At 47.9% G+C, this 27,371-nt stretch overlaps 1 protein-coding gene across 1 annotated transcript; it reads right to left on the bottom strand.

Moving 5' to 3' along the window:
• Positions 1 to 10,246: 10,246 nt before the first annotated feature.
• Positions 10,247 to 26,586, bottom strand: LOC136044896 (24-hydroxycholesterol 7-alpha-hydroxylase). The gene is made up of 12 exons (XM_065730410.1): positions 26,410 to 26,586; positions 25,087 to 25,222; positions 23,728 to 23,902; positions 22,577 to 22,726; positions 21,795 to 21,888; positions 20,764 to 20,862; positions 18,935 to 19,025; positions 17,170 to 17,303; positions 16,203 to 16,298; positions 15,262 to 15,350; positions 12,561 to 12,648; positions 10,247 to 10,752 (listed from the first exon to the last, which is right to left on the bottom strand). Exons 1-12 carry the CDS (start codon positions 26,584 to 26,586, stop codon positions 10,681 to 10,683), a joined length of 1,401 nt encoding a protein of 466 aa, XP_065586482.1. The 3' UTR covers positions 10,247 to 10,680.
• Between the last annotated feature and the right edge of the window lie 785 nt (positions 26,587 to 27,371).

The following is a 27,371-nucleotide window of genomic DNA, read 5'->3' as shown; positions in this document are numbered from 1 at the left end:
TGTTAATAGTTCTCCATGAGTTTAAAACCATGTAAGAAGATATATGCCATTCACAGGAGTGCTTTCCAATGACAGCAGATAGAACTGCTATGGGTTTGGTGGGGTAACCCAGCTGGTCTGTGCAGACACAGGAGCAGGGCATGCACTGCTGTGCCCACAAACAGAGGAGCTCCTTCCTGCTCTGCTCAGCCAAGGGCTGACATGCCTAGGTGTGCAACTGCTGCAGACACCTTCCAGGCTTCAGTGCCTCCCCATGGCCTCTTGTTCACAGTAACCATTTTAAAGTTGCATTCATTCCTCTCATATTCTCATACTGGGGATGATATTTTCATTCAGATCAAGTCTCCCTGGCATTTGTTTTCCTGGTATTAATGTGAGAGTCTGTGAGCAATCAACATTCAGCACAACCAGGGCTTTGGGAATGCTTTTGTATGAACCCAGGCGCTATTGCTAAGATGAATGGGGAGAAAACTGCCATATTTCACTCTTCACAGTAAAAATGTCCTTCAAATTATTTAATAATAATAAATAATAACAGTCGGCCACAATCACAGCATTTTGAGTGCTCCCTGTTGTAAGCAGTACTGCTTTCTATCAGGAAAAGTCACAAAATGATGCGTTATTTAGACGTGGGAAGGTAACACTGCAAACATCAGAGTGAGAGTGACGGGAGACCTTCTTGGAGCCAGACTGGGTGTGTGCTTTGGCCCCACACCATTCAGGCCACGCAGCCTGAGTGGGGACCCTGTGCTTCCAGAATGCTGTGGGCATCTTCCTGCAGCCCAAGCAAAACATGGAGGAAGGTGAAATTATGGAAAGGATACCAAAGGAGGTGATAAAACAGCTGCCACTGGTGTGATTTGTGAGCAGGGCTGTAGTGCTGCTCCCACGGATCTGAGTGGGAGTTTTGTTACTGATATCTCATAGTGCAAGCTTACACCATCTCATCCAAATCCTGAGCTGCTCATTATCTTCAGCCTGCACCTGCTTCCTATCTACAAATTTCATCTGAGAGTGAAAGCAGCCTCTTGAGTGTACTGAAGCAACACTGAATTTCAACACAGCAGAAGGTATGTGACCAGGAGCTGGTTTCTGGTGGGCAGGACGTCAGCACTAACAGCACTAACCTGCAGCCCTCCCAGAGCCTGGTTCTCTCTTTTCAGAAGAAATGAGGCAGTAATATCACAAAATCAGCAGATTTCCAAGGAGTGTTCCTTTGACATCTCCGCTCCCGGGGATAATCCCACATTCCTTGGCCGGATATGGGTTATGATGTCTTACAAGTGGTTGAGTGTAGAGACGAGGGCATCTAAAGCAAGTAACATTAATGTTGACTGTGTCAGCATCATTACACCCTTGATTGTTTCTCTTTTATAATGTAAAAACACAGCCACAGCTGGATCTGTCCTGCTCTGTATTCTGTCTCAGCAGCACAGGTGGGATGCTTAGTGAAACACTGCAAAAATAGACCGTGCTCCCATTTACTTTATTGTTTACCTAATCATTTTCCAGCAGCTAGTGAGCTGGAAACTTCTGGGTCTCCGGGCTGTACCGGAGCAGTACTGGTGCTGCCAGTGGCCCTGTCCTCTCTGAATTGCTCTCAGCTCTCTTTGAGTCCATTTGTGGTTTTGCTTTCCACAATGTGCCGTACCACGGTAATTCTTCACTGTGCAAAAAACAATGTCAAATCTACTTCCTGATTGTTTTATTAAATGTTCTTTTGTTGTGCGAGGCAGCAAATGAAATTTCCTTTTTAACCTTCTCTCCATCATTATTTTACAGATTTTAATTGCATTTCCCTTCAGAGATCTCTTTATCAAGCTGGTACGGTTTTCCCTCTTTCCTATATGAAAGCTATTCTGTTCTTTATTGCCCCTCTCTCTATCCTTTCTACATTTACAAAAATAATTTGTTTCCTTTAAAATGTCAACCCAACTGAGTTTAACTGGAGTATGCAGGAGCTGCGTGGCTGGGGGCCTCAGCACTGTGAGCATACAGCCCCATGATGCTGGGGGTCCCTCTGCAGCTGCATAGGGAGCTCCTAGCTCCTGGTACTCAGTTTGTCTTTTGGGCTGCTCCTTGGCCCCTCACTGTTTTCTTTTCAACATCCAGATGTCATAGAATCATATCATAGAATCACAGAACGGCCTGGGTTGAAAAGGACCTCGAAGATCATCCTGTTCCAGCCACCAGAGCAGGCTGCCCAGAGCCACATCCAGCCTTGCTCTGAGTGCCTCCAGGGATGGGGCATCCACAGCCTCTCTGTGCAGCCTGTTCCAGTGCATCACCGCCCTCTGAGTGAAACACTTCCTCCTGACATCCAACCTCAATCTCCCCTGTCTTAGTTTAAAACTTGCCCTATCACTACAAACCCACGTAAACAGCATCAACCCATATCCTGCAGCCAAAGTGAGAGCCTGAACCAGTTTCTGTGCATGCATAGCTAGGGTTATTTTTTCACTCATGCGTTGCTTTGCACTTATCACCAGTTACCTTTGCTTATTTATCACCCGGTCGCGTGGCACAGTGAGACAACATTGCCTCTGCACCTCCTCATCTCCATCCTGTGTGCCTAGGGCACATGCAAAGCAGCTTTGAAACTATGTATTGCAGACAGATAGATAAAAAAGCATAACACAAAGGTCATTCACGCTTTTCTTGGATTTACAGAGTACTTTGCACAGAGAAGGCTTCTCTCCAGATGCTGATCCCTGGGGCCCAGGTGAGCAGGGAGATCCTGTGTCAGTGCTCCAGGAGCTGCAGAACTGCCGTCCTGGCAGCAGGATGTGTGGGTCTGCTGCTCCCTAAACCCAGCCTTTGGCATAGCCCAGCTGCTGCTGAGCATCTCCAGGGTGAGACGGAGGTGGAACTGGAGGCAGTGCTTTAAGGCGATGAGAACAGGAATGAGGACTCTTAACATTTTCCATCTGCTTATGAGAGTGCCTATAAAAAAAGGTCTTTTTGATTTGGCATTGCCAAAATTCCATACCCAACGTAAAGTCCAACAAAATAGAGCTCTATTATCCTGCAGCCCTCGGTTTTGATGACAACAGAAATGCTATGTTCCAATTTCTGCTTGAGAAGTATTTTTAAAGGAGAGATGATTTTTTTTTTAGCCTGGATGCATGATAAATCAAGGGAAAAAAATGAGTTTGACTTGTAAAACAATCTCCATTTCAAGAAAGAAAGGGAGAAAAACAACAGCTTTGTACCGTAACAAATACCACCCTCAAAGTACAAGCACGGCTCTCCCAAATGTGACACCATATGTCCAGGGACATGGAAGCTGAAACGTAGGAGCTGTTCACCTCTTGGTGTCCTGTATTTCCTCAGCCATCACCCCTGTACAGAATGAAGGCAGCACAGTGGGAATTGCTGATCCTGTGTCCATCTGCTCCCAAACTACAAGCACCTCGCTGTGTGACAGGCGGTGCCAAGCTGCAGAGCTAGGATGTTAAGGAATCTGCTTCCTCATTTCTTGAAAGGGTCACCTTCTCCCTCTGATGGCTTTTTCTCAGCAGTGTTCTCTCTGCACTCACACAAAAGACCTTACTTTTCATGTGATAACTGGTTCACTACAGGCAAGGCCTGTGCAAGCTACTGTGCACATGCAGAAGCAGACTGGGAGGTAGAGTCAGAGTCCAGCAGCATGGTCACAACATCAGCCCACATTCCTTGTGAAGAAATGACTGTTTGCTGCCATGTATTCACACACAGAAGCACTTATTTCTAGGATTTACCCAAAGCACATGAAGCTAGAGCATCTGGCTCGTCAAAATGAGCATAAGCTTAGAGAGGGGATGGCACAGATGCCAGGCAATTTCCAGGAAATGAACGCAGCCTAACAGAGCACAAAACGAGTCCCTAAACATACCCTCTCACCCTTCTGATCTGCTGTTTTCTGTCTTTTTATAGACCAAAATTCTCTGGGAAAGGAACTTTACACGCCTTAGGAAGTGCCAAGCACCACATTGATAACTAATAAGCAATTCCTATCACCTCTCCTGTTACTTCCTAGGTCTGTGATAAGAATGATTAGAAGTGACTTGCCCATTGTGACCCAGATGGAAATAAAAAAGGCAACGAGCCATAGCTGTGTGACCTCAAGCCAAACACTTCAAACTCACGCACCTAAATATAGACACCTAAATAAATGGCCTGGTTTTCAGAAGCACAGTGCGATTCTGACATTTGTAGGTGCTCTGAAAAAGATGCTCATTTGGGTACCCAAATATAGAGTGAGCTTCTGAATATATTATTTAATCTGCTTTGGAATGTAAACAGCTATGAAAATGAATGTTCTACAAACAGTATTTGTACACGTGCTAATTAGAAAGCCACGCAGTATAATCAGCTGCAAGACATAATGTACTGCAGTGAAGTGAATAGCATGGTAATTATTGTTTATTAATTGTTAAGAAATAGAATCAAGGAGCTCTGGTTATGAAGCAGAGCAAGACAGGTTGGATGGAAAAGTCCACTGTATCTTTGCTTTGTGTTCACCCGTAACGAGAAGGATGGCAGCAGAAAGGCTCTCAGAAATGTCAGGTTAAGGAGCTTTGTTTATACTGAGAGACATTTACGCACTTCAGCAATCCAGAGTTTTGAGGGCTTCTTATGTTTTCCTTCTCTCTCTGCAATCTTCGTTCCTTATTCTGACACCTCCAGGCAACTGCTGAAGCAGAGAAGTGTGAATGAGTTATTAGATAACAGATGACACCACAACATCCAGTTCATAGAATATGAGCAGCCCGAGGAGATAACGAAGGCTGGGACTATATCCTGAGTTATGAATAGAAGTAAAGACTTAACTGCATTTTTCAACACTTGGGTTAAAAATGGTTGGGTTAGACAAATGATGTTAATGTATGATTCTATATATGTTATCGTTATCGTGGCACTGATCTAGAAATACATTAATGGCTGACAGCTGGCCCCTAGATGGTGCCAGTGCCTCTGTACTACCCACCCCTGCGAGGGGTGAGTGCTGGGCATGGCAAAATGGAGAAGGTCTCCATGGCACAATTGTTCTCGGGGTGTCACAGCTTCCGTGACATTGAGGCATCATGGCACAGCAGCCTATGAGGAGTTCCCTTCTTCCACACCAGACAGGGAAGCCTCTGCCCCTTTTTCAGCTCCGAAACAAACAGCCAGTCCTTATGGGCATTAAGTGCTACTGAGGCACTGATCTGGCACTTACCCCTTTGAGACTATCCAGTTTTGCACTCTAACTTTGAGCTTTCCAGATGTTTTGCTGGTTGGACAGCAGTCCTGAAGGAAAGAACAAGCTGGTTTTACAGCTGAGCTGGGAACAGGGTCTAAGGGGCACTAATGAAGCTCACAGAGCGAAAAGAAACAGGGAAAGGAAGTTAAAAGGAGAGGAAAAAAATGGCCTCTGGGCTAGATTCTGCCTTGGGGCTTCCCCAGGGCCAACTCTGGGATGGAAACTGCTGTGAATTCATCCCATAAATCTATCCACAGAAAATTTGCACTAGAGGTGTCCCAACCTGGCGATGTGATCATCAAGACACGTGGTGGCACAGCAGTTACGGGATGCTCAGAGCTCAGAAGTGGGGTCAGCCCCAGCCCCCTTTGCCCTGCTTCCACCTTCCACCCCTGCACGAAGATGCCGGTGCAGTTCCGTATCCACGCAGAGGGATGAACGTGCCTTGTCACGTGCAGATCAGCACTGGCAGGAGCAGGAGCTTAGGGCAGATGCTTTAGTGATTACAACCCATGCTGTGTTCTGTCACTTGGATTTGCACACCCTTATGGGTACTTAGAGAGCTCATTACCCAGTCTGAACCGTGTGCCTATATGTGCAAACTGCGTGCCTACAAAACCTCCGAACCAGAGCGAGACACCAGAGGCTGTACAAAAAACTACAGGGCTGGATGGAGGACGACCATTTCCTGCTGATTCGGGTCCTTTTAGCATTTTGAGGAACTAGCAGATCATTTTGAGACTGTAGCTTTTCACAATCTGGTGCTTGATTGAAGCTCATAGCAAGCGCAGGCCGCTTGCTAGGCTTTCAGAAAGTAAAACATCCTTTGGTTTCTTTTCCCCAAAGAGGAAAGAACTTCAAACCTCAGTTGTAGTGCCCGAAAGCACCGTTGTCATCATCTTGTATATCTGAGCATTATTCCAGTTGTATAAACAGGGACAGGGCGAAGGGCCAAGGCCTGGTGGTTGCCTCTGGATCTACATCAGAAGTAACAAAGGCCGATGAGGTGAAATCCACTGAAACTTTCATATTCAACTGAAGAAAGTCTTGTCCGCTTGTGGTGGAGATCTTTGGCATGAGGAAGAGCGACAAAGCCTCACCTTCATCCTGCAGCACACTTCTCCTGCAGGAGACCCCGTCGACAGAGGGGCCTGGGAAGGTGGTGCTCAGCATCCACAACCTGGGGCCGTGCTTTGCTCAGACCAAGAAACCACCAAAGAAAAAAGGAATGCCAAATCCCAGCACTCCCCAGATATGCTTTGTAAAGAACCACATCCTCTGTAGGCTCAGCCTTCTTCGGCCAGATGTGATTGCCTAATCGGATGTCTTCCAAACCCTGCCTTGTCTGACCAGTGTCACACCCTCAGGAAAGCTGTTTTCTGTCTGTAAACACACTGAAGGATGCTTTATGTTAGTGGAATGCCCGTATAGAGAATTTAGGTCTCCCGATGTATGTTCTGCAGACTCCTCAGAGGGAGTCAGGTTGCCTTTCCCACATCTCTTCACCCCAGGAGTGCACAGACAGTGGATTGAGAGCTTTTGTGTCAGAGAAAAAGTGCAATTTTGTTTTCAGAACTACTGATCTATACATTTAATTCCAGTCCTTGCAAAAGCAGCTCCGTTTTCTGATCCACATTTTTGCCTCAGGTGGCAGCCTGCTAGGTTTCACTTCGATCCACTGCAGAAAGGCCCAGCAAGCTCCAAAGGAACATCCATTACAGGGCTTCATTTTCATCAGGAACTGAGAATTGCAGCCTCAGCTCAAGCCACTTCTGAGCTTTCGCTTTATTCACTTTAACAGATTGACTCCAAGTCTTGATTGGATCAGAAACACTTTCATTAATCGGATTGAGCTCTCTGAGCTCCTTCACAGCTATCAGCAGCAGTTTGGAGTCACAGCCGCTGCGGTTGCAGCATTCTCAGCAGGAGATGCAGTGTCCCCTCTCCAGCACAGAGCTGCTCATTTTCACATCACACTCACACCATCCCTCTCAGGCACAGTACCCCACTGGATCAGGTTGTGTGTCGTTTGCCTCCTGCTCCCAGAGTTGTCTGTTTCAAAGCTGCAAACACTGAACAACAGGAGTTGCACTGCACTTGCATGTTGTGCTCTTTCTGTATTTGTTACCCCAATACTCTGCTTGGTACCTGGGTAAGATGACACATCCATCTCCTAACAGCACACAAATAGAAAAGCCTGATACAACTGCAGAAAGTTAGATTGTAGCTGCAGACATTTTCTTACAGATATCTGCTGGACACCCTTCTAGATAACGCTCCTGCAAGGGGTGGTTTGTGCATGGAGGTCGTGCTTTCACTCAACAAGAAACACCACTGAAGTCTTCGGAGTCCAATTAAGCACAACATCCCTGAAGTCCAGGATCCAACTATTGCATCAGCATCCTAAGAAGTGTGAACTTAGAGATTTGCAGTTTTAACTCTAATTCTTTTTACTGTAAGTAGTAATGTGGACTCTCAGTAACACAGGGCTGTTACAATTAAGGAAACTTAATTGGACTAGATTTTGGACTAGATGATCTTGTAGGTCCTTTCCAACCTTATGAACCTAGGAACCTATGAAAATACACAGCTTGCCCAAAGTCTTACAGACATCCTTCACTACCGACGAGCAGGCTCTGCTGACTGTGAGCAGCACAACTTGTAATGCATAGCCTTTGCAGCAGTCATTACCGTTACCCCAGATTATGGATGAGACAATGGAGTCACTGAGGGATGAAGTGATTTGCCCAAAGAGTGCACTGAGTCAAAGCAGAGCTGTGCACAGGACACTGAGTTCCCGGCCTTATCCATCGGAGTCCTTGGACAATATCACTGCATAAGTGCTCTATCTTTGTAAAGACTTCAGTGCTATAATTACCATCCCAGGGCTCTCGTGGAAACAAGATATTAATAACTCCATTAAGCCATTCCTAGTAATTTTATGATCAAAGTGAAGAAAATAAATCACACTGTGCCAATCAGTCGCATGCCCAATGTCATTCAGGATGGCCATGTGATGAAGGCTTCTCTTTGGTTGCTTCCTTTCAACGCTCATTATCTTCTGAATGCCTTTCCTGTGTCTAATTCCCCTTCCACTGCATACCAGTGGGGAGGAAATATTTCTTGCCACGTGATGAGCCATGCATTTAGAATGTACCAAATAGCTGGGAAAGATGTTTGCTGCTAATGAAACCTATTGTTTCATGCAATAATTGTGCCTTTGAAATGATGTTTTTCCTGAAAGCCTTTAATGTATGTCGGTTTCACCTGAAACGAGTGGAGCTCACTCAGTATTCCCACTAATCCTTGTCTAGCTCTAAAATTACAGCACAACCGTGAGGAGTGACTGTGGGTGGGTTAGCAGGGCTTAAGCATGAGCTCCAGTTGAAATCCATTCTTATTCTGCAAACCAGTGAACCAGGGAAGCCATCAGGGGAGCTGCAACGACTCTGGGAGGTGGCTGCTCATAGGAAGGGTTATCTTTTCACTCTGCTGACTGGAGAGGATTCACCTGTGGTAGTTCAACAGTTTTAATGGAAGACTTTCTGACAGGTTTACAGTATTTCCACTAATTTATCACTGCAGTGAAAGTAAGAAAATATTTATACCTTCCTCAAAAGCATCATGAGCGTTTGGCTGCAATGGGACGCTTTCTGTGGCTTTGTGTTTCATTCCTCATCACTCCAGACTTTCTCTCTTCTTCAGAAAACTGAATGCTTGTTGCAGTGGCTCAGAAATAGGAATCACTGATTCCTCTCCACGTGAATGCTGAGACACCATCCTGACCAGCCCGGCTGAGGGCTCTGCTCTGATGGATGCTGCCTGTCTGGAAGTGGAACAATTCATTTCCAAGGGTGCCACAGAACACCCACTGCACTCCCTCAAACTTCCATACTTCATACAGGAGGCAGAAACACAAGTTAGGTATTAAATGAGTCATTTCTTGTCAATGGTTTACAGGCTGGTTCTGCCTGGTTCTGTGACAACTGGTGCAGGGGACCCACGGACCCACACCCCAGGAAAGGGGAAGGGAAAAAGGGAAAAGGGAGATGGGTCTAGGAACAAAACAGTGGCAACGATCTGAGGAGGAAAGCTAATTTACTAAATAAGATATCGGAAAGCAAAATAACACAATATAATACTGTATAATTGGAATTGAAGCTAATAAATCAAATAAAATGAGCAAGAGAGAGTGTCCGAAAACCAAAGGCCTTATGCTAATGCTGAAGGTGGACAGCTGCAACAAACACCCACTGCTGAGTGGATCCCAAAGGGAACAGCCAAGGTCCCGTGTCTGCAGACAGTTTTTATCTTTCCATCTGAGCAGAAACACATAAAGATGCAAAGCATCGCACGGCCCTCTGGGGAATGGAGTTCTTCTCTTCTGAGACAGGTACACCCAGAACTATCAATGATCCACGGAGCTGGAGCATTAACTCCTTAACTCTTAATGCACTACATGATGCTATGATGTGGAATACTAATACCAAAAATCATAAAACCATGACATTTCCAAACATATATATCAAAATTGTTTGTTAAATTGTAGTCTCCATGACTGTGAGAATCCAACAATGTGTTATTTCCCTATGGATGCCATTCCCACAGTTTCTGCCATTGCTGAAAGGCCATTTGTGTTGTGTTTTTTGTTTTGTTTTGTTTTGCAAATACTTAGAAGACTAAAAATACATGCCTGCTATTATTGTATATGAAATCTGACAGCGGTTGAAGTGTTGGTATCCGAACTTGGGTGTTTCCTTGAACTTTTACAAGATACTCTTTGTAGAATTAGATTCAGATTTTGTAACGTGTCCTGAAAACAGTAAGAAAAAGTAAAAATCCTTCAGATTCGAGACCTCCAAACGGATGAACAGCCATGCATGGCTTTTCATGCAGTCACTCTGCACCAGGGCCAAACACCACAATCAAGCTTCCACTGCGTATTCACGCCAGCACCAGTTCTGAACCTCGTGGAGCAAATCCAGCCAGCAGAAATGGCAGGTACTCCAGTGGAATGGCACCACAGCTGTTTCTCATGCTTGCAGCTTTGGCCTTGGCTTGAAGACACCTGCAGGAAGCAGCGACCTGCTTTTCTGCTGCTTCTGGCAAGACTCTCATGCAGGATTTTCAAACACAGCAGTTTTTTGTCCTGAAGGTCTGGTTGGTGAGTTTAGCATATCAGTTAGACTGTGACTGATTTGGCCCACAGATTAGCAACAGATCAGGAGAGCTTGATTTTTCAGTACTAGGAGGTAGGCAATCAGGAAGAAGATCATAGCTAAGACTGCACTGTCACAGCATATTGCAATGCAGAGTATGTACAGAATTTAAAGTTGAAATTAAGAACTGTAACAGCAGAGATCTTGTTTGAATATATATAGAGCAGAGAAGCAGCTCGGTGGTCTGTTCACCCAGCAGTGGCTGGCAAAGAAAGGTAGGTTAGGACTGGGCTCCTTTCATTCTCGGCATTTATACTGGACCCGGAATGGTGTCAGGGGTTGCTGTATCCCCACCAAATGCAAAGGGCTCTGCAAAGAGATTGATAGAGACATTTAAGTTAGTTCAGTTAATGGAACTATCACCTTTCTTTAATATTAGCATACAAACGTATTCTTGGAGCTTTTTTCTTAGAAACAAGACCAAACACTGAGAATATTTCTTGGCTCCACTGGAACAATCGAATAGGGCCTTCATATTTACTTTTACTCCAGTTCCTGCGGCAGGGGATGACACAGGAGATCTTCAAAACTCTTATGGCTTTGAGTATCTTCACCAGCATAATTGCCTGTGGGTGCAGACCTCATTTACCATCAGGTCCAGGCATGGCAGCATACCACCAGTCAGGAAGAAGCAACCTTTCTCCTGACTCTGGGTGGACTGTCTACTACTGCTTGAGATCAACCTCTCATATCCTTCAAGGATTCTTCAACTTCCAGCCTAAAGGACAATGCTACAAAGCCCAGGCCACTTTTAATTTCTCTAGAGAGTGTATAGGCACAGGGATGGCCTGCAGTGGGAGGTGGTGGAGTTGCTGTCCCTGGCAGTGTTAAGAGGTGTCTGAGGAGCTATGAGATGTGGGTCAGCAGCTTCTGGTAGCAGTGGGAATGGGTGGATGATTGGACAAGATGATCTTGTAGGTCCTTTCTAACCTTGTGGTTCTATGATTCTCCCTCTTCTCTTTCCCAGTTTAGCTACAGGGCATGTGTCCCTGTTCAGGCTGTGAGAGCAGACACATTCACTTCACAGCAGTTCACGTTTATGAGGAACCATGGCTTTTGGAAAGCAGAAGGGACACTGTGCAAACGAGGAAGGGAATTAGAGCTGAGAGGAGTGACTGCCACTCTTTCCTTATGGTAAAACCTTTGTGTCATAGTTTCTCCTTCCTCCTAACCCTAATTGTTTTTCTTCCCAATCAATACACAGCAGAAGAGCACAGATGATCACAGAATCATCAGGGTTGGAAAAGGCCTCACCATGCCCACTGAAACACATCCCTAACTGCTGCACCTCATTTCATGTCTGCTTAAAGCATTAACAACCCAGCTGTGTATTCACTGGTGTTGTGAGTGGCAGAAGTGGTAAAACCTCTCGTAATGTTTAGGCAGTGATGAGACATAATACTCCCATAGGTGCCCTCTTGTATCCAGCACTGCTGTGTTAGATCGCTGGGGTTGCTCTGCGTTTTCTGAATAAAAGTTAAGATCAAATTATTGATCTCATGTTTTTAAATGCTCCTCAAAGCATTCTGCTTCATTATACATAAGCTCAGTTGAGCATGGTTGTTTGGCTGAGCCTGATGAAGGATTTAAAGATGTGGAATGCGAGATCACAGAATCACAGAATGGCCTGAGCTAAAAAGGACCTCAAAGATCATCCTGTTCCACCCCCTGCCATGGGCAGCATCACCAACCACCAGAGCAGGCTGCCCAGAGCCACATCCAGCCTTGCCCTGAGTGCTCCAGGGATGGGGCATCCACAGCCACTCTGCAGCCTGTTCCAGTGCATCACTGCCCTCTGAGGGAAACACTTCTCCTGACATCCAACCTCAATCCCCTCTTAGTTTAGAACCATTCCCCATTGTCCTATCACTATCAACCCATGTAAACAGTCATTCCCCTCCTGTTAATATACTCCCTTCAAGTACTGGAAGGCCACAGTGAGATCTCCCTGGAGTCTTCTCTTCTCCAGTCTGAACCATCCCAGTTCCCTCAACCTTTCCTTACAGGAGAAGTGCTCCAGCCCTCTGATCATTTTAGTGGCACTCCTCTGGACCCATTCCCAGAGGTCTGCATCTTTCTTGTGCTGGGGGCCCCAGATAACGGCACAGATCTTTTACCTCCTTCGGTACTGCATCCAAAAGCACAAATTCATATTTGTACAAGAACAGCACAACGAACAACTGGATTTCCATGATAGCAAACCACCTGCAAGAGAAGAGAGAAAACCACTGGGCATCCATCCTGCTGCTCACACGTGTGTTATCACACCAGAAGCAGGCTGCCCCTTGCACCTTGTGCATCCCATGCCTCAGTTCTGCCTCTGCATTCATCTTCAGCAGGAACAAACGCTGTTCAGTGAAGAATGCAAATGCAGCAGCCATCCCTTCTGCCTGGTGACACCGCAGAGCGGCCCTATCCCTCTGACACCGATTGTAGGACAACTCTGTAGCATCAGGGTTTTTTCCACTGTACAAACACTGATGTTCTCCTAAGACTTGCTGACTTGAAATAACTTCCTAGGAGCGAGCAGACAGGCAAATATAGAAAAGGCCATATGAGTAATGGTGCTATATAAAGTTGTATGATACAGCTGGGAGCACGGTGACATCAGAGTAGATGTGACAGCGGGAGTTCGTGCTCAGTGCGTCAGCGTTCGAACGTGGGGTGAAAGCCAAGGACACAGGCTGCTCTGTAACGTGCTCAGGGGGCTCTCAGTCAGACTTCAGTGATAACCACAGGTGAACTCTTCCCAGCCCTAGCTTTAAATGTTGGTATGTACAAGAGCTTCCTCCGTTCCGCCGCTAGCGTGTACCTACGCCAGCTCATGGCATTACTCACTTGCAGAAGTTAGACACACGCCTTAAATAGCTGCTTAAAATAGTAATATTACCTTGCTCTTCTACACAGTTGATTTTCCATTATCTGAGAACTGCTGGAGAATGTGGATAAAACAGCCATTGAGGAACTCACTGGGGAGAAGAGCGCATGACTGCACACAGCATCAGCCTGGATTTGGCCTGGTGGGCATGAAGAGGAAGCTAATAAGCCCCATGGGACACAAGAAAACTCCTGCAGAGCCATTCAGGTCTGCTCACTGCACTGCCCGGTGATCTGGAGTGAGAGGATGCTTGTTTGCTTTGACATAGCTCGAGACCCAAATTACCTCCATGATTTCACATTGCAGTACCTTGAAACAGGGTGCTTTTGGTGACCTTGAGCTCAGAGGAATGCAGAGCAGAGCCACCCGCACAGCTCAGGCACGACTTCCTAGCCCAAACTCCACGCCAGCAGCACTGCACAAAGGTCCTTGCAGTCCTGCACTGTTTGCTTGGTGCTGCTGATGCCTGAAGTCCTGCCTCTGCATCCCACCGTGTGACTGCAAAGTGCTGCTGCAAACAGGCTGCTGATCTTCCTCCTCTCCGCAGAGATGCTGAGGCACAGGGATGGTAGCACACAGCTGAGGTCCCAGCGCATCCCTCTCCTCCTGGCCACGTCCCCATCAGAATCCATGAGCTCTCCTTCAGTTCCCACTTGTCTTTCATATGCTTGTCCAAGTACCTGAGCAGCTTTCCTCTAAAAACTCCCATTGCACTGGTGGGATCAGTGCCATCAAACTTGTTCCTTAGGTACAGAAATGGTTTTGTTTCTCTCAGAATTACTGCTGGAAGACGTGGAGGTGTCACTGCATGGGCTGCCAAGGGTTGCAAGGACTCGAGTGATTCTCTACCAGAGATATTATCGTTTTCTTTTTAACCACAAACTTGCTTGACAGATACCACCAGAGAACAGCCTGAGCAAAGGAGGTCGGTGTATATGAACAAGCAGGAGCATCCTTCTGCAGCACGTCATGTACCTGTGGATGCCCGCTGTGAACACGGCTGTTGCTGCCAGGCTGTGAGGCCGTGTTCACATTCAGCTCAGGAACACTGTACAATCCAGAGAGCTACAGCAGTGAGTGGGCACTTCTCTCTGCCAAGACCGAACAGTTTTATTCACGTTGCTTGTGAGTGCTGTGCCTTTACAGTCTATCTGATGCTCGTGTCCCTCCTGCTGCAGGGTGCAGACTCAAGAACGTGGTTCCCTCACAACACCTTCCAGCTTCCTCTCTCCACATGGGACTCCTGAGTCACACTGACTTTTAAGGATTCTTGCTTAGTCGCCACCAAAAGGAGGCCAGGTTTTGAAGGCAGAGAACTGAGCATAGGGATGTTTTAACACAGAAACACGGAGCAGCTGGTTCCTTGGGACTCGTTCCAGGAAGAGGGACCACAGAGAAAGCAGCAGAAGGAATGCAGGAAGCACGGAGGCTGGCACTGATAGGAAGGAACAGAGACAGGATCTGCAATTGAAGCCACCACACAGTTGTGTGGGCCCTAATGCAAAGGCAAGGGCTTTAAAGAGAGACGATCCATTTAAGACATTTGAAAATCAGCGAAGGTGTCAATGGCATGGAGGATGGACAGAGAGTGTCAGAACAGAGACATACTCTTTTAAGTGTGATGCTTTGTGGCAACTTAAAAGCCCATGTCTGTAATTTGTAAACACTCTCCCTTGATGTAAGGGGGCCTCAGCTGCAGCAGGGTTAGGCTGACCCTCCTCCCTGAGGAGCACCCCTTGGTACACTTGTCTCAGTTTTTGTTCCAGGAAAGAAGCCACTTTTAAATTAGTTTAAATAAGGTCCAGATAATGCTGAACATCAGAGCATGGACAAAGCAAAGCAATGAAAACAGTGTATCTCCAAGTGCAAGAGGAGCCCAGTTCAAGAGGGTTGCTCTCCGCAGGGTTTGGGATTAAATAAACCCCAGCTGTTTCACTGACCTTCCTGGACACTGATGCTTCCCTCCTCCAAATGCCACAAATCTGTCCAAGAAAGCATTCTTCTCTAAATTTGCCTCTTTCCAACGATCCTGTGGGAAGAAACTTTTTTTTTTCCAAATCAGTCTTACATAAATAAAGCTTAACTTTCATTTCTCCAGGCTAAAAATGACCTCGAACAGCTAATCCTCCATCCCAAGTCTCAGGGGTGATGAAACATGGCAACACCCAAGGGCAGTTGCCCTATTCCTCGGGGAAGAGGAATAGGTTTCTAAACAAGCTACCTGGTTTGGGGGAATAAAGTTATTTATTGGAGAGGTAAGTTGGTGCATCATAGTTTCTGTGTGGGGTTTCAGAGAGGCAGGAACTGCTGAGTGGGATTTGGAATGGGTGAGGAGTTGGCCACAAGGGGAATTCTGTTTCAATGGCTCCTTGATGCATTTCTAAAAAAAGACAAATGTTCTATAGCAAATGGTGCTAAAAAGAGCAGCTACGAGCCTGCCCACACGGCCACCTGGGGTGGAATAATAAGCAAGAAACTCGAGATGAGCTGCTAAATTAGCAGAGCTAATACCAACCAAAAATCATCTGACTGGAAAGGCCAAAGAACTCAGAAACACTTGGAAACAAGCTATACAAGAGCAGGGAACAGGGAGGGCTTGGAGCTTGTTTCCACGTGAAGTCCGTGGTGCCTTTTCACAGTGGGCTCTGAATCAGGACCAGATGAACACAAGGTACTACGATATTAAGTGACACATAAACCTGAACTTGAGAGCCTTGGCTATCCCTGTGGGCCCCTCTGCCTGTACGCATCTCTGTGTATGGGGCCGCCCTATAGAGGAGGGAAAGCACCCAGTCTGAAGCCAACTTGTCCAGGTGCTTTTGTGCTAAACCAGGCGAAGAGATCAGACTGCAAAATCCCTGTATTATGAGGGACGTCTTACAGGTTTGAACATTTCTGGGTCAGGAAAATATTTTGGATTCCTGTGCAGCCAATACGGAGACAATATCAGCATGTCACCTGCAGGGATGGTGAAATCCTGAAAAGGAGGAAAAAAAGAAAACTGAAGAGAAAATCACAGGTTTGGATCCCAGAGCAGTCCCTGCTTCTGTTCTCCTCCATCAGCAGGGCTCCTGACAGAGGGCTCATGAGGGCAGCAAAGCCACAATGGGCACCTCATGTCTGACACTTTGTGCTGTGTCCCATCTCCCATGAGGGAAACCTAAATGGTGCAGAATGTGGGAAGGCACCTTTTGTTCGAATCCAGTTTGTCAGGTGTACAAGTAACATCAGTTCTGTCCTTCCCACACCTCAACATATCCGTGTCATGTTGTTTCCTCTACATCTTTTGTTAAGTGCTTCCATCAAAACAACCAGGAAACCACAGAAAGCCTCGTAATGGCAGCAGACTCTCTGGGACTACACTGCTTAAATGGGCACCCTTAAAAACTAGGGTTATGGTTAGGGCTCTTCTCTCAGGCACTCATTTGTCAGAGTCCTGAATGCAGGCACTTTCTTATCTGAATGACAACGAAGAGGACAGACAGAAGAGGAGCTGTATCAGTTAGCACATTGTGGCTCCTATTCCTTATACCTTCAGTGCAATAGCTCTCAGTTCAATTTAATTTCAATTTATCACTGAAGGTACAACTGTGAGCAAGGGGAGCAAAGCTACGTTTGCATTAATAATGATTGTTAAGTCTGTTATGCTAAACAGAGTACACATGTAAGATTGTAGAATATCTCTACTAATTTTACCTACGTTCATTAGAGGGGAGCTTTCAAAAGAATCATTTGGTTCTCTGAAAAAACCAAACCAAACCAAACCAAACCAAACCAAACCAAACCAAACCAAACCAAACCAAACCAAACCAAACCAAACCAAACCAAACCAAAAGCCCAGCCCTCACCTGAATTCTTACTGGCTTTATTACTTTCTTGATGATTGCACCTGGAGACCTCAGTCGTATGGCTTCCAAAGCACACCACTTAATATAAGGGAGGTTCTTCAGGTCCTCTTCAGAGACTTCTATTTCATCCTTACCTGCTGGGGTAGGAGAAAGAAGATGCCATGTAAAAAACTGCATTTCATGCTTGTTTTGATACCTGCTGACATGTACAGCTCTAGACCTTCTGATTGAACACCTCAAGCCTTCAAGATCTTGTTCTCATCCAGAACTTTATATTTCTAAGTGAATGAACAGAGCAAGATGAGAACAATTTGAGTACAACATCAGTCAGAAAAGCTTTTGGAAGTAATTCAATAACTCCAAGGTAGCTGTACTTATGGCATTGGTCAGAAGAGGAAACATTTCTTCTCTCTGAAAGAGTGTTTAGGAGCTGGAATGGGCTGCCCATGGAGGTGTTGGGTCACTGTCCCTGCAGGGGTGGCAGAACTGTGTAGCTGTGGTACTGGGGGACGTGGTTTGGTGGGGAAATATTGGTGGTGGCTGGACGGGATGACCCTGGAGGTCTTTTCCAACCTTGGTGATTCTGTGATTCTAAGAGGCCCAAACAAAGGCCATCTAGGAAGCTGAGCACCCCTGGACTTTTCCAGTACTTCAGCAGGACACTGCGTGGAAATCCCTGGGATGGCAGCACCAAGACATGGATGCGCAGCTGAGTTCCAGGGCTGCTGCCACTAGAACTGAAGAATCACCAAGGTTGGAAAAGACCTATAAGATGATTCAGTCCAACCATCCACCTACCACCAACAGTTCTCACTAAACCAAACTGGCTTCATGTTGGGTGCTGTCCCTCAACACAAACGTTCCTTGAATACCTCCAGGGCCAGTAACTCCACCACCTCTCTGGGCAGCCCACTCCAGCACCTGATCACTCTTTTGGAGCAGTAGATTCCTAGCATCCAGTCTGAATTTTCACTGGTACAACTTAAAGTCATTCCCTCTTGTCCTATCACTAGTAACACAAGAGAAGCCCATCCCCTGCTCACTACAACCTCCTTCAGGTATTTATAGAGAGCAATAAGGTCTCCCCTGAGCATCCTCTTCTCCACACTGAACACCCCCAGCTCCCTCAGCTGTTCCTCATAGCCCTGTGCTCCAGACCCCTCACTGGACAGACTTCAGGGCCTCAATGTCTTTCTTGCAGTGAGGGGCCCAACACTGAACACAGAACTCGAGGTGCAGCCTCACCAGTGCTGGGTACAATGGGGCCAGGAGAAAGGCTCTGCACTGCTTGGTCATTTTCATGATGCTTAATTACTGACACGTTCCATGACGTGGATCTGACCCATGCCAACTGGGAGTTGGGCATACTCGCCTCAGAGGGCAGAAAAGAGAACAGCTCCTGGCCCACATTACTCACAATCACTGCAGCACTGATGAACACTACAGCATGGAAAGCAACTGAATTAAACAATTTCATCTGGCCCTATCACCGAAGCATGGAAAAAGCAAACTAGGTTGAAATAATTGGTGTAGAAGGAAGAGACAAATACATATTGTTCTTTTTCTGCCTTCTCTTATTAACATTAAGGGTGCTTTTGCTTAAAATAAGTCATGAGCACACACTGAACAGGTCAAGCTGGTCCTCATGGCTTTGGTAGTGCCCTTATCATCACCAATCTCTATTCCCAGCTGTTGCCCAGGTGTGCTGGGCCAACGTGGAACCAAACATTCTGAGCTTCCAGAAGGCCAAGATCTGAATTATTACCTGCACTGCCAAAAACTGAAGTCAGGTCTTCCATGATTTTCTTGTAAACAGAAGGATAAGAGAGTATGAAAACAAGGGTCCAAAACGCAGTCTAAACAGAGATGAAAGTATTTTAGCTCAGCAGTACAGAGCAGAACTACATCATTACAGTTTCAAGGCAAGGCTGGATGTGGCTCTGGGCAGCCTGCTCTAGTGGCCAGCAACGTTGCCCACGGCAGGGGGTTGAAAGCAGGTGATCTCTGAGGTCCTTTCCAACCCAGGCCATTCCGTGACTCTATGATGTGTGAAGCTATCAGAGGAAAGTGAAAACATCTGCAATTTTCAGATGTGGCTCTCGTGCTTGGGGTACACAGGGAGCAGTGCTTCCTGGACAGATCTGCATCCAAGGGCTCAGATCCTGGCAGCTTAGGTCTGGTCATTTGCTATGTCTGGTCATTTGCTATGTATTTATCTTCAGTAAACACGTAGATCTGGCTTTGAGCTTTGAAACACAGAATCCTCTCATTAATTTTGAGTAACTAGGTGTTAAAATGAATGACTAATTCAGTGTCATCATTTGTGATTAGATTTAGCCGTATGAATGGAAAAAAGAAATTAAATAGTAAATTCTCACTGATATAAACAGAAATGAGCTTGGTTGTCATGCACGGCCTGGACACTGTGACTTCTCTGCATGGGCTGAGGAAGGACAACGGAGATGTTTCAGATAAAAGGGTTTAACGTGCTTCTAAAACATCCCCCTGGAAGGTGAAAGGCTTTTTTCCCCTCATTCCAGTCACCAGAGCAGTGCCTTGTGACTATTCTGAGAAACAGAGAAATATCTGCAGGTCTATTTGCAGCTGAATATTACAGAAGTAAGCAGTGATAGCAGTATGGAAGGAATGCCAGTTATCCTGATAAGAGGCAGCAGGCCGTGCCTCTCCCTGATTCCAACACGTGGATCTACAGAAACCCCACTGAAATGCACCAAGCTCCCTTAGGGCAGGCTGCAGTATTGTCTAACCTCAAAAACTAGAGGTAAGCCCCCTGGGAGGACACATCAACATATCTCATGGACATCTTTTTCTAAATCACAGCTGTATCACAGCTGTGCTGGGAAGAGTTGCACAGTCACGGCAAATAAAGAACGTTTCTCCCACTATGGACTTCTCATCTGAGCACTTCCTGCCAATGGCTTTGGTCAGAATAAGCTGTTAGACACACTGACCTCACTAGCAGAGACACCTCTGCCATTAACCCATCAAATCCATTCCTAACAGACAAAACTGAAGAGGCAGAAGCACCAAAGCACTGCATTTCTTCTGATGCAGCATTGGTGTTCGTGCAGCCCAAGAAGCTCAGTCACCCCCAGGATTTACACGAGCCAAGTTCCCCTATTTTATAGGTTCATAGTTTATAATAATATATAGATATGAATTGTAATAACTTAAAAATAAATAAATAATAATAATTAAAGAAATATATATTAAAAATGCTTTTTTTTTTTAAATGCTTTTTGATACATTTTACACTGAATATTTAAAATACTGTGTCCACTATAACACGGCCACAGTGTTTCAAATTGGAGATAAATGCTTTTCACGGCATTTATTCATTCAACAGCTCCCGAAACGTTACCATACAGGACATTATAATCTAGGAAAAATACAGGACAAACTTTTCTAGTCACTGCCTCTGTGACATTGCAACCTGGGTATATTTGTAGTGATGTACGTGGGTGTGATAATCCCTTCCTGGAATACATGCAGTGTGTGTGAGCTGTGGGTTAAGCACTGTGCTTCCCAAATGCTTCCAAGCAGGAAAGGCCTTTCTCCCACACATGTACTCACAGGGATTGTGTTTGCTTGGGAGGCCCAGAGCATCAGGAGACCGTAGTTAGGAGCTAGATGTTTTCCTTGCAAGTTATCCAGGAGGTGCTGAAGTAGTGTCTGTTATAAATAAACAATACAAAATATTTCTAAAAATACATTAAAATCTAGCTTAGGGTACGACTCAGAGGAATTCAAGGATGTAACAGGAAAGCAATAGCATCAGTTCTGGGCTGTCAGCAGCCCCAGAGCACAGCAATGAAAGCTGCTAAGAGAAAGCAAGCCTCCCTTGTAGGCAGAGGGCCAAAGGAAGCCCACGTGCCATGAGAACCCCACTGACTACGTGCACCTCCATCCCCTCAGCGTTTTCAGGGGGTCTTATTCCCCCACTCCCCATCGTTGCTGTACGTGCAAGAAAGGAAAAGCTCTTCTTTTGTTTGTGTAATGACCTGTTCTACTGCCATGTGGTAGATGGAAACTCCCAGGCCAGCCTGGGCAGGGAGTCTGTCAGCAGCACCGACAGCATTCCTGCCACAGCACAGGAGAATAACCAGCAGGGCAGCTTATCACCACTCTGACACAATCAATATTTAGTGTACTTGCCTTCCAATCCAGTTATCTGCCTTTTTGCTGCTCATCTGGCTGCTGGAGGATCTAATCACTCTACACCGAGGCTTAAAAATAGCACATGGAAGGTTCTGAAATGGCACAGCCCAATGGAAGAAGTCCTTCCCTCACCTCCTGCTGCTGCTCACTGTGACTGCAGCACCAAACCCAGCACGGATGGGGCACAGCACTGACCCCTCAGCTCCAGACTCCCCAGAGAACCCGAAAGTCTCAGAAGTGTAGGAGACAAACCACACTGAGCAGCAGTGCTCAAAAAGTAGGGGTTAATGAACTAAGAGCAATTCTGGACAATTAATGGGTGTCTGTACGAGCTGGCATATCTGCTGTATTTCTTCCAGACCTTAAATAAATCCTGCCCTTCATTCTTTCAGTCAGAATATGCAACTTATAATAAGTGCTCTTATTTCGTAGCCTCGGATGTTTACCTTGGACGTGGTCTCCGAGGGGTTGGTTCCTTCAGCATTTGACACTACATTCTCAAACAATTTTAGAAGCCACTTTTTGGATTTCGACCAATTCCTGTAAAGAAAAGCAACAAGCAAGAAGCACTGAACCGAGGCAGTGCAAACCAGCATTTCCTTTTGCATGTGAAGGACTCCTTGGTCTCCCTCCAACGGCACCAAGGCAGCAGCCAGCTGAGCAATGCCATTGTGCTGGGCAGCAGGGCTGGCTGATGGAGGAGCAGCACACCGGAGCCCTGCCCTTGGCCACACCTCACCTTGCAGCCCAGATACGTGACACTCCCCAGCTTCCATGGCCACTCCACCAGAGGTTTTCATTTTGGCTTTGGTTAATCTCTGAGTAAATAAAGGCCGCATAATTCAGAGCATCCCCAGTCCTCTCTGAAGGTGGATGTGAGGTACTTAAGGTGCTGTCATGGCCCCAAGAGCTCTGTAAGCTCTTTCACAGAATGGCTTGGGTTGAAAAAGACCTCAAAGATCGTCTGGTTTTAATCCCATGCTGTGGGCAGGGTCACCAACCACCAGAGCAGGCTGCCCAGAGCAGGCCCTGCCCTGTGCCCACCGTGAGCTCCTGCTGGATCCTGCCCACCTGAGCCAGGCTGCTGCCAAGTTAGGCTGTGAGAGCAGGCTGAAGCTAGGGCTGGGCTTTTTGGGGGACCTCACTGAGCCAAGGATGTGCCATCGCTAAGGACAGCACACCCCACTCCAGGAGAAGACCCCTGGGTACACCACATCTCTACCGTTACCTCAGGAAGCACTCTGGCATCTGAGAAGCATACTCAAAGTCCTCGTCGTACTTCCAAAAATGTTCTTGAAACTCCCTGAGTTCGCTCTGGCTGGTCGGGCAGATGCCCTTCCCAAACAAAGTGTTCACTGCTGCCGGATACACGACGTGCCTGCAAGGACAAGACGGCCATGACCAACCAGCAGGGCTGCAGGGAAGCTGCTGGAACAGAGCTCAGGACACAGATCTCAGCAGTGGTGGGGAGATACACGGACCTCAGGCTCTTCCCCTGAGCATGGCCAGGTTTCATCAGTGGGCATTTTGCCATGTGAGATGGCACCGAGGTCCCCTGGCTCCCATTAACCACCCACCTTCTTTCAGGTTAGCCAGGCAGGCCTGCTGGGCAGTGCTCCTCTGCAAGCAGACCCCGCAGCAATCCTTCTCCTGGCTGCAGCTCTGCTGGACACAACACTTCTTTGTCTTCCTTTTGTCTTGTCCCAGCCCTATTTGCTCCTCCATCACACTGCAGACTCCTTGCTCCCTCCCCAGACCACTACACCTGGACTGCTGTGCTCCAGAAACTCCTTATGAGTCTGCCCAGTTCCAGTTACCTCTAAATGTGCATTTCAGGCAATGGTTCTCACTTTCTTGCTTTCCTGCAGATCACAGGGAAGATGGAGCCACCTGCTGGCTCCATGGGTGCAACTCTGAGCCCCCGAAATAACGCTCAGCCTTCTACCGTGCCTCATCCAATGGGTCACACTCAATATGGATTTACCGTGGATGCCTCTTACAGATTCTGCAAATTATCATTCGTGAGCACTTCTTCACGTTTCAGGCTAATCACACCTGGGTTTGATCACCAGTGGCCGTGGCATGCTCTGCTCCCCAGGGCTGTCCCCAGGATGTGTGGGGGAACATCACTGGATATGGGGGCTTGTGACCCTTTATTGAGTCCAGTGGGACCTGGGGCTGGGGGCTCACAGTCCTTTCCTCCATTAACCCAAACTGCAGTGACTGAGCTGAGAGTCTTTTAGCTGCAAAGTCTATACCTGAAACGTATAGTGCAGATAAAGCAGCAAAATTCAGCCTGGATGTGAGGTCCTAAGAGACACGTTCAAGGCAATGGCAACGTCCAAGCAGGGCCTGGGGGCACACAGGATACATGCTCACCTCACCAGGTCAACGAGGTCACCCGTGCCTGTGGTGCCCAGCTGTGCCATGTGCCCATGCAGCTCCTTGCACAGCGTGCCTGTGAACACGTGCAGGTGGGAGGGACCCATTTTCCCCTTCATCATGCTGTACAGCTTGCCATGATTCTGATAGAAGGCTTCTGCAGGCACCGAGACTGAAGACAGAAAGGAACAGAAGCATGCTGGAGGCAAAGCTGATAGCAAACAACAAAGATATTCACGTGCAATCTGTGACTGGCTCCAGTGCCTTCACCCTCGTCTTCTGCAGCCTCCATCCCAGCCCTGCCAGGATCACGTGAACCTGTATGGGAACTGATGGATCACAGTCTGAATCACTGCTGGATCACCTGAGGTGAGCACTGAGTCAGCTATGGGGCCACAGGTGGAGGTGAGATACCTGTGTGATTGGAAGGGGGGGAGCCTGGCTCCACCTCTCCCAAACCCCATTTAAGGGCTGACCACCACCAGGGAAGGATCTCTTTTCAGAGATCCCTCCCATGTGAAGTCCCCTGCGAGCCTTGTCATCCTGAAGGTGAGCCATCTTCTCTTTTGTATTATTTGTATGCTATCTACATAGAACTACTCAAAATATACCATCATCTATACTATTTCTTTGTGAAGTATCATCCTTGGGAGTTATTTACCCCACAGGAGTGCAGGGTCTCTGCTATGTATAACCAGATGCATCTGGCTGGGATGGGAGGGCTGGAGCCGGGCTGCTCTCAGCACACAGAAATGTAGGAGGCTGCGTTGAGATGTAAGAACATTACAGTGGGGGGCTGTCAAACACAGCAACAGGCACCCAGAGAGGTGTGGGGATGCACAAAGGCCCAGCAGTGAGGAGCCCTGAGCAGCCTGGAGGGGCCCTCAGCCTCAGGGCTGTGGTTCTGCCCTCCTCTCTCTACCGACTCATTTCCCTCTCGTTTCACAGCTGCCACGTTACTGAAAGCAATTCCTGTACAAGGACACGTGCTGGCAGAGCACGTCACCGAGGGCTGCGTCCCTTCCTGATGGACAGCAGGGTTACATCTAACCATTGCTGCAAACTAGTTTTCACACCGAGCAATGAGACAGCACGCTGCTGCTGTGTGGGTCGGTGCAGAACAGGGCTGGGCACAAAGCTGGGGCTGCACAGTGACAACAGAGTGACGGTCCTGGGGCAGAGCTCTGGCCATTGTGGCTGACCCCAAACCACCCTGCAGACGGCAGTGCTGCACCTTCAGGAAGGAATGGTGTTCCCCTTGAACTCTGTAGTGTGCTCACGGGGCTCTGGGTTGGCCTCTGATGCTGCTGGGGGGGTAGGTGTGACTTCAGCCCAGAAGGGGCAGCCCTCCCTTACCTGCATTCTCGACAAGCTGTTGTACTGCCTGCTCAAAATTGAGGTCCTTGGATGTAAAAAACACTTCAGCTCCTTCCTCCTCCATCACAAACGTAAATCGTTTCCCCATGGTATACACGGTGAAGATGGGCCCGTGCTGGAACGAAGCAGGGTGTGGGGTTACGCTGCGGCTCCAGCCCCACTCCCACCAGGAGCACCCGAAGCTGCAGGGCTGAGAGCAGGAGAGATCCCCTCCCCGAGCATCCCACGGGGCTGTCACACTGCAGCCCAGACAGCACAGCCCACCTGGATTTGCAGAAGTGGGGGAACATCCCTGCATCCCTCAGCACCCACACCGCAGTGCCCCCTGATCCCACCTCGTTCAATCCCTGTTTTTCTTCCTGTCAATCCTCCCTCTTGCATCTCTTGATGCACTTTTCCACATTTTAAAAGTCTGCTAATACTAAGGCTCCTGTTTTGTTTCTTGTAAGGCTAATCAAAGCAGCCAGCAAACGTGGGCAGAACCAATAGAGCTTCTCAAGCTGATGTTCAGAGAATATATCATTTATTATTTTTTCCCCTTAACCTGACATCCCGGGGCCCTGCACCACTTCCAGCTCTAAGTATTCCCCTCTGAACTCTCACATCATGAAAGTTGGGCAAGATGCTCTCTACGAGCTTGCGTGACAGACGGACAGCCACGGGGTGCTGAGGAAGACAAAATCACAAACAGGTTACAGCAGAGGTGGGGCTGCCATAGCGTGGCTGGTTGGAGGCAAACTGCAGCCCACGGAGTGCTGACAGAAACAGAGAAGGGAGAGTAGGAGGCACGGGACAGCCGAGTGCACTTCTGGGGCAGTTCTGAGCACTTTGGGGGATATTTAAGGCAGGTTTGGTGCACTCTGAGGCTGTTTTAGAGCCTTTAGGGCAGTACGGGTGCACTGGGACGTTTCAGCGGGCTTCTGGAGCGGTTTCAGTGCATTTTGGGGCCATTTTAGGGCAGTTTTGCTGCACTTGGAAGCAGTTTCTGCGCCTTTTTGGGGTAATTTCAGGGCAGCCTGCGGGCATTTGGGTGCATTTCAGTGCCCTCCTAGGGCAGTTCTGGCGCACCTTGGTGGGAAGTCACCACTTCCAGCGCGAAGCTTCTGCCGTCGGGTGAAGGAACGAGCTGCTGACTACTGCTGCGCCTCAGTGAAACGCAGAGGCAGCGAATGTTAAATCAGCACAAAAGCAGAGCTGCCCCGCTCGCGGACCCCGCGGTCACACAGCCGGGCGCTCAGCGCGCACCGCGGCGGCTCCGTACCACCCGCATCCCGCAGCACTGCCCCGGTCCCGCAGCCTCACCTCGGCCCGGGCTCTCTCGATGAACTCCAGCGGAGCTCTCCCGAAGCGGAGCGCGGCCCCCAGCCACGGCACGCGGCTCCCGATGCACGGCGGGCAGCGCGGGGCTCGTGGAGGACACGAAAGCCACGCGACGACGGCGACCGCCAGCAGCAGCACCGCGAGCACCGCCACCGCCATGGCCGCCCCGCACCGCCCCGCACCGGCCCGGCCCCTCCGCCTCCCCGGCTTCGGACGGCGCGGAGCTCCTCCCGTCGGGTTAAAGCGGTACCGGCGGACGGAGCCCACGCTGCTGCTGCCCCGCGGCCGTTCCGCTTTCATCGACGGCAACGAGAACCTGCGGACGCCGCCTGGCTGGGGGACGGCAGCCTCACTTCAACCTGCGCATCCTTCCCCCGGGAGCAGAGCGATCGCTGCAAAAAGCAAAGCTCTGCTTTGCAAGTTGTCTCTTCAGTCACCTCTTGGAGCAGCCCGCAGCCACAGATTCGGCTCTGCCCACGGCAAACAACACAGATTTATTTATTTTTTCTGTGAACTCTTCAAAAATCAATACATTCTAATCATTAACTGCTCCTTCTTGAGGTGCTGGTCACGTATTCTCACAATCACATACAGGATCATATTCAATCCGTATTTAGAGCCATTGTTCGACCAAATATTTACAGCCCAAACCAAATCTTGGCTCGAGAATGCGTTTTAAGAGGGGATTTATACAATGTAAAACAATACTTGTGATGCCCGGTGCTATGGGAGAGGGTTTCATACACGGCCACGTGGCTTTGAGTGTCACAGACGATCACAGCACACAGAGTGCCAGCCCTCGGTTGTCCTGCTGTGCTGTGAGCCCTGAGCGAGGAGCAGAACGGCTCTGCAGAGGAGGCAGAGCATCCTGCTGACACACAAGAACTTGATCGAGGCTTGGGACTGTGAGGCTGGATGGATTGCAGCAGGAATTGTTAAATGAG

The sequence above is a fragment of the Cyrtonyx montezumae genome, unplaced genomic scaffold, assembly GCF_038088225.1.
Source record: "Cyrtonyx montezumae isolate F1298 unplaced genomic scaffold, pur_monq_1.0 scaffold_13, whole genome shotgun sequence".
Taxonomy (NCBI): Eukaryota; Metazoa; Chordata; class Aves; order Galliformes; family Odontophoridae; genus Cyrtonyx; species Cyrtonyx montezumae.
This window is presented reverse-complemented; position numbering and strand designations above follow the sequence as displayed.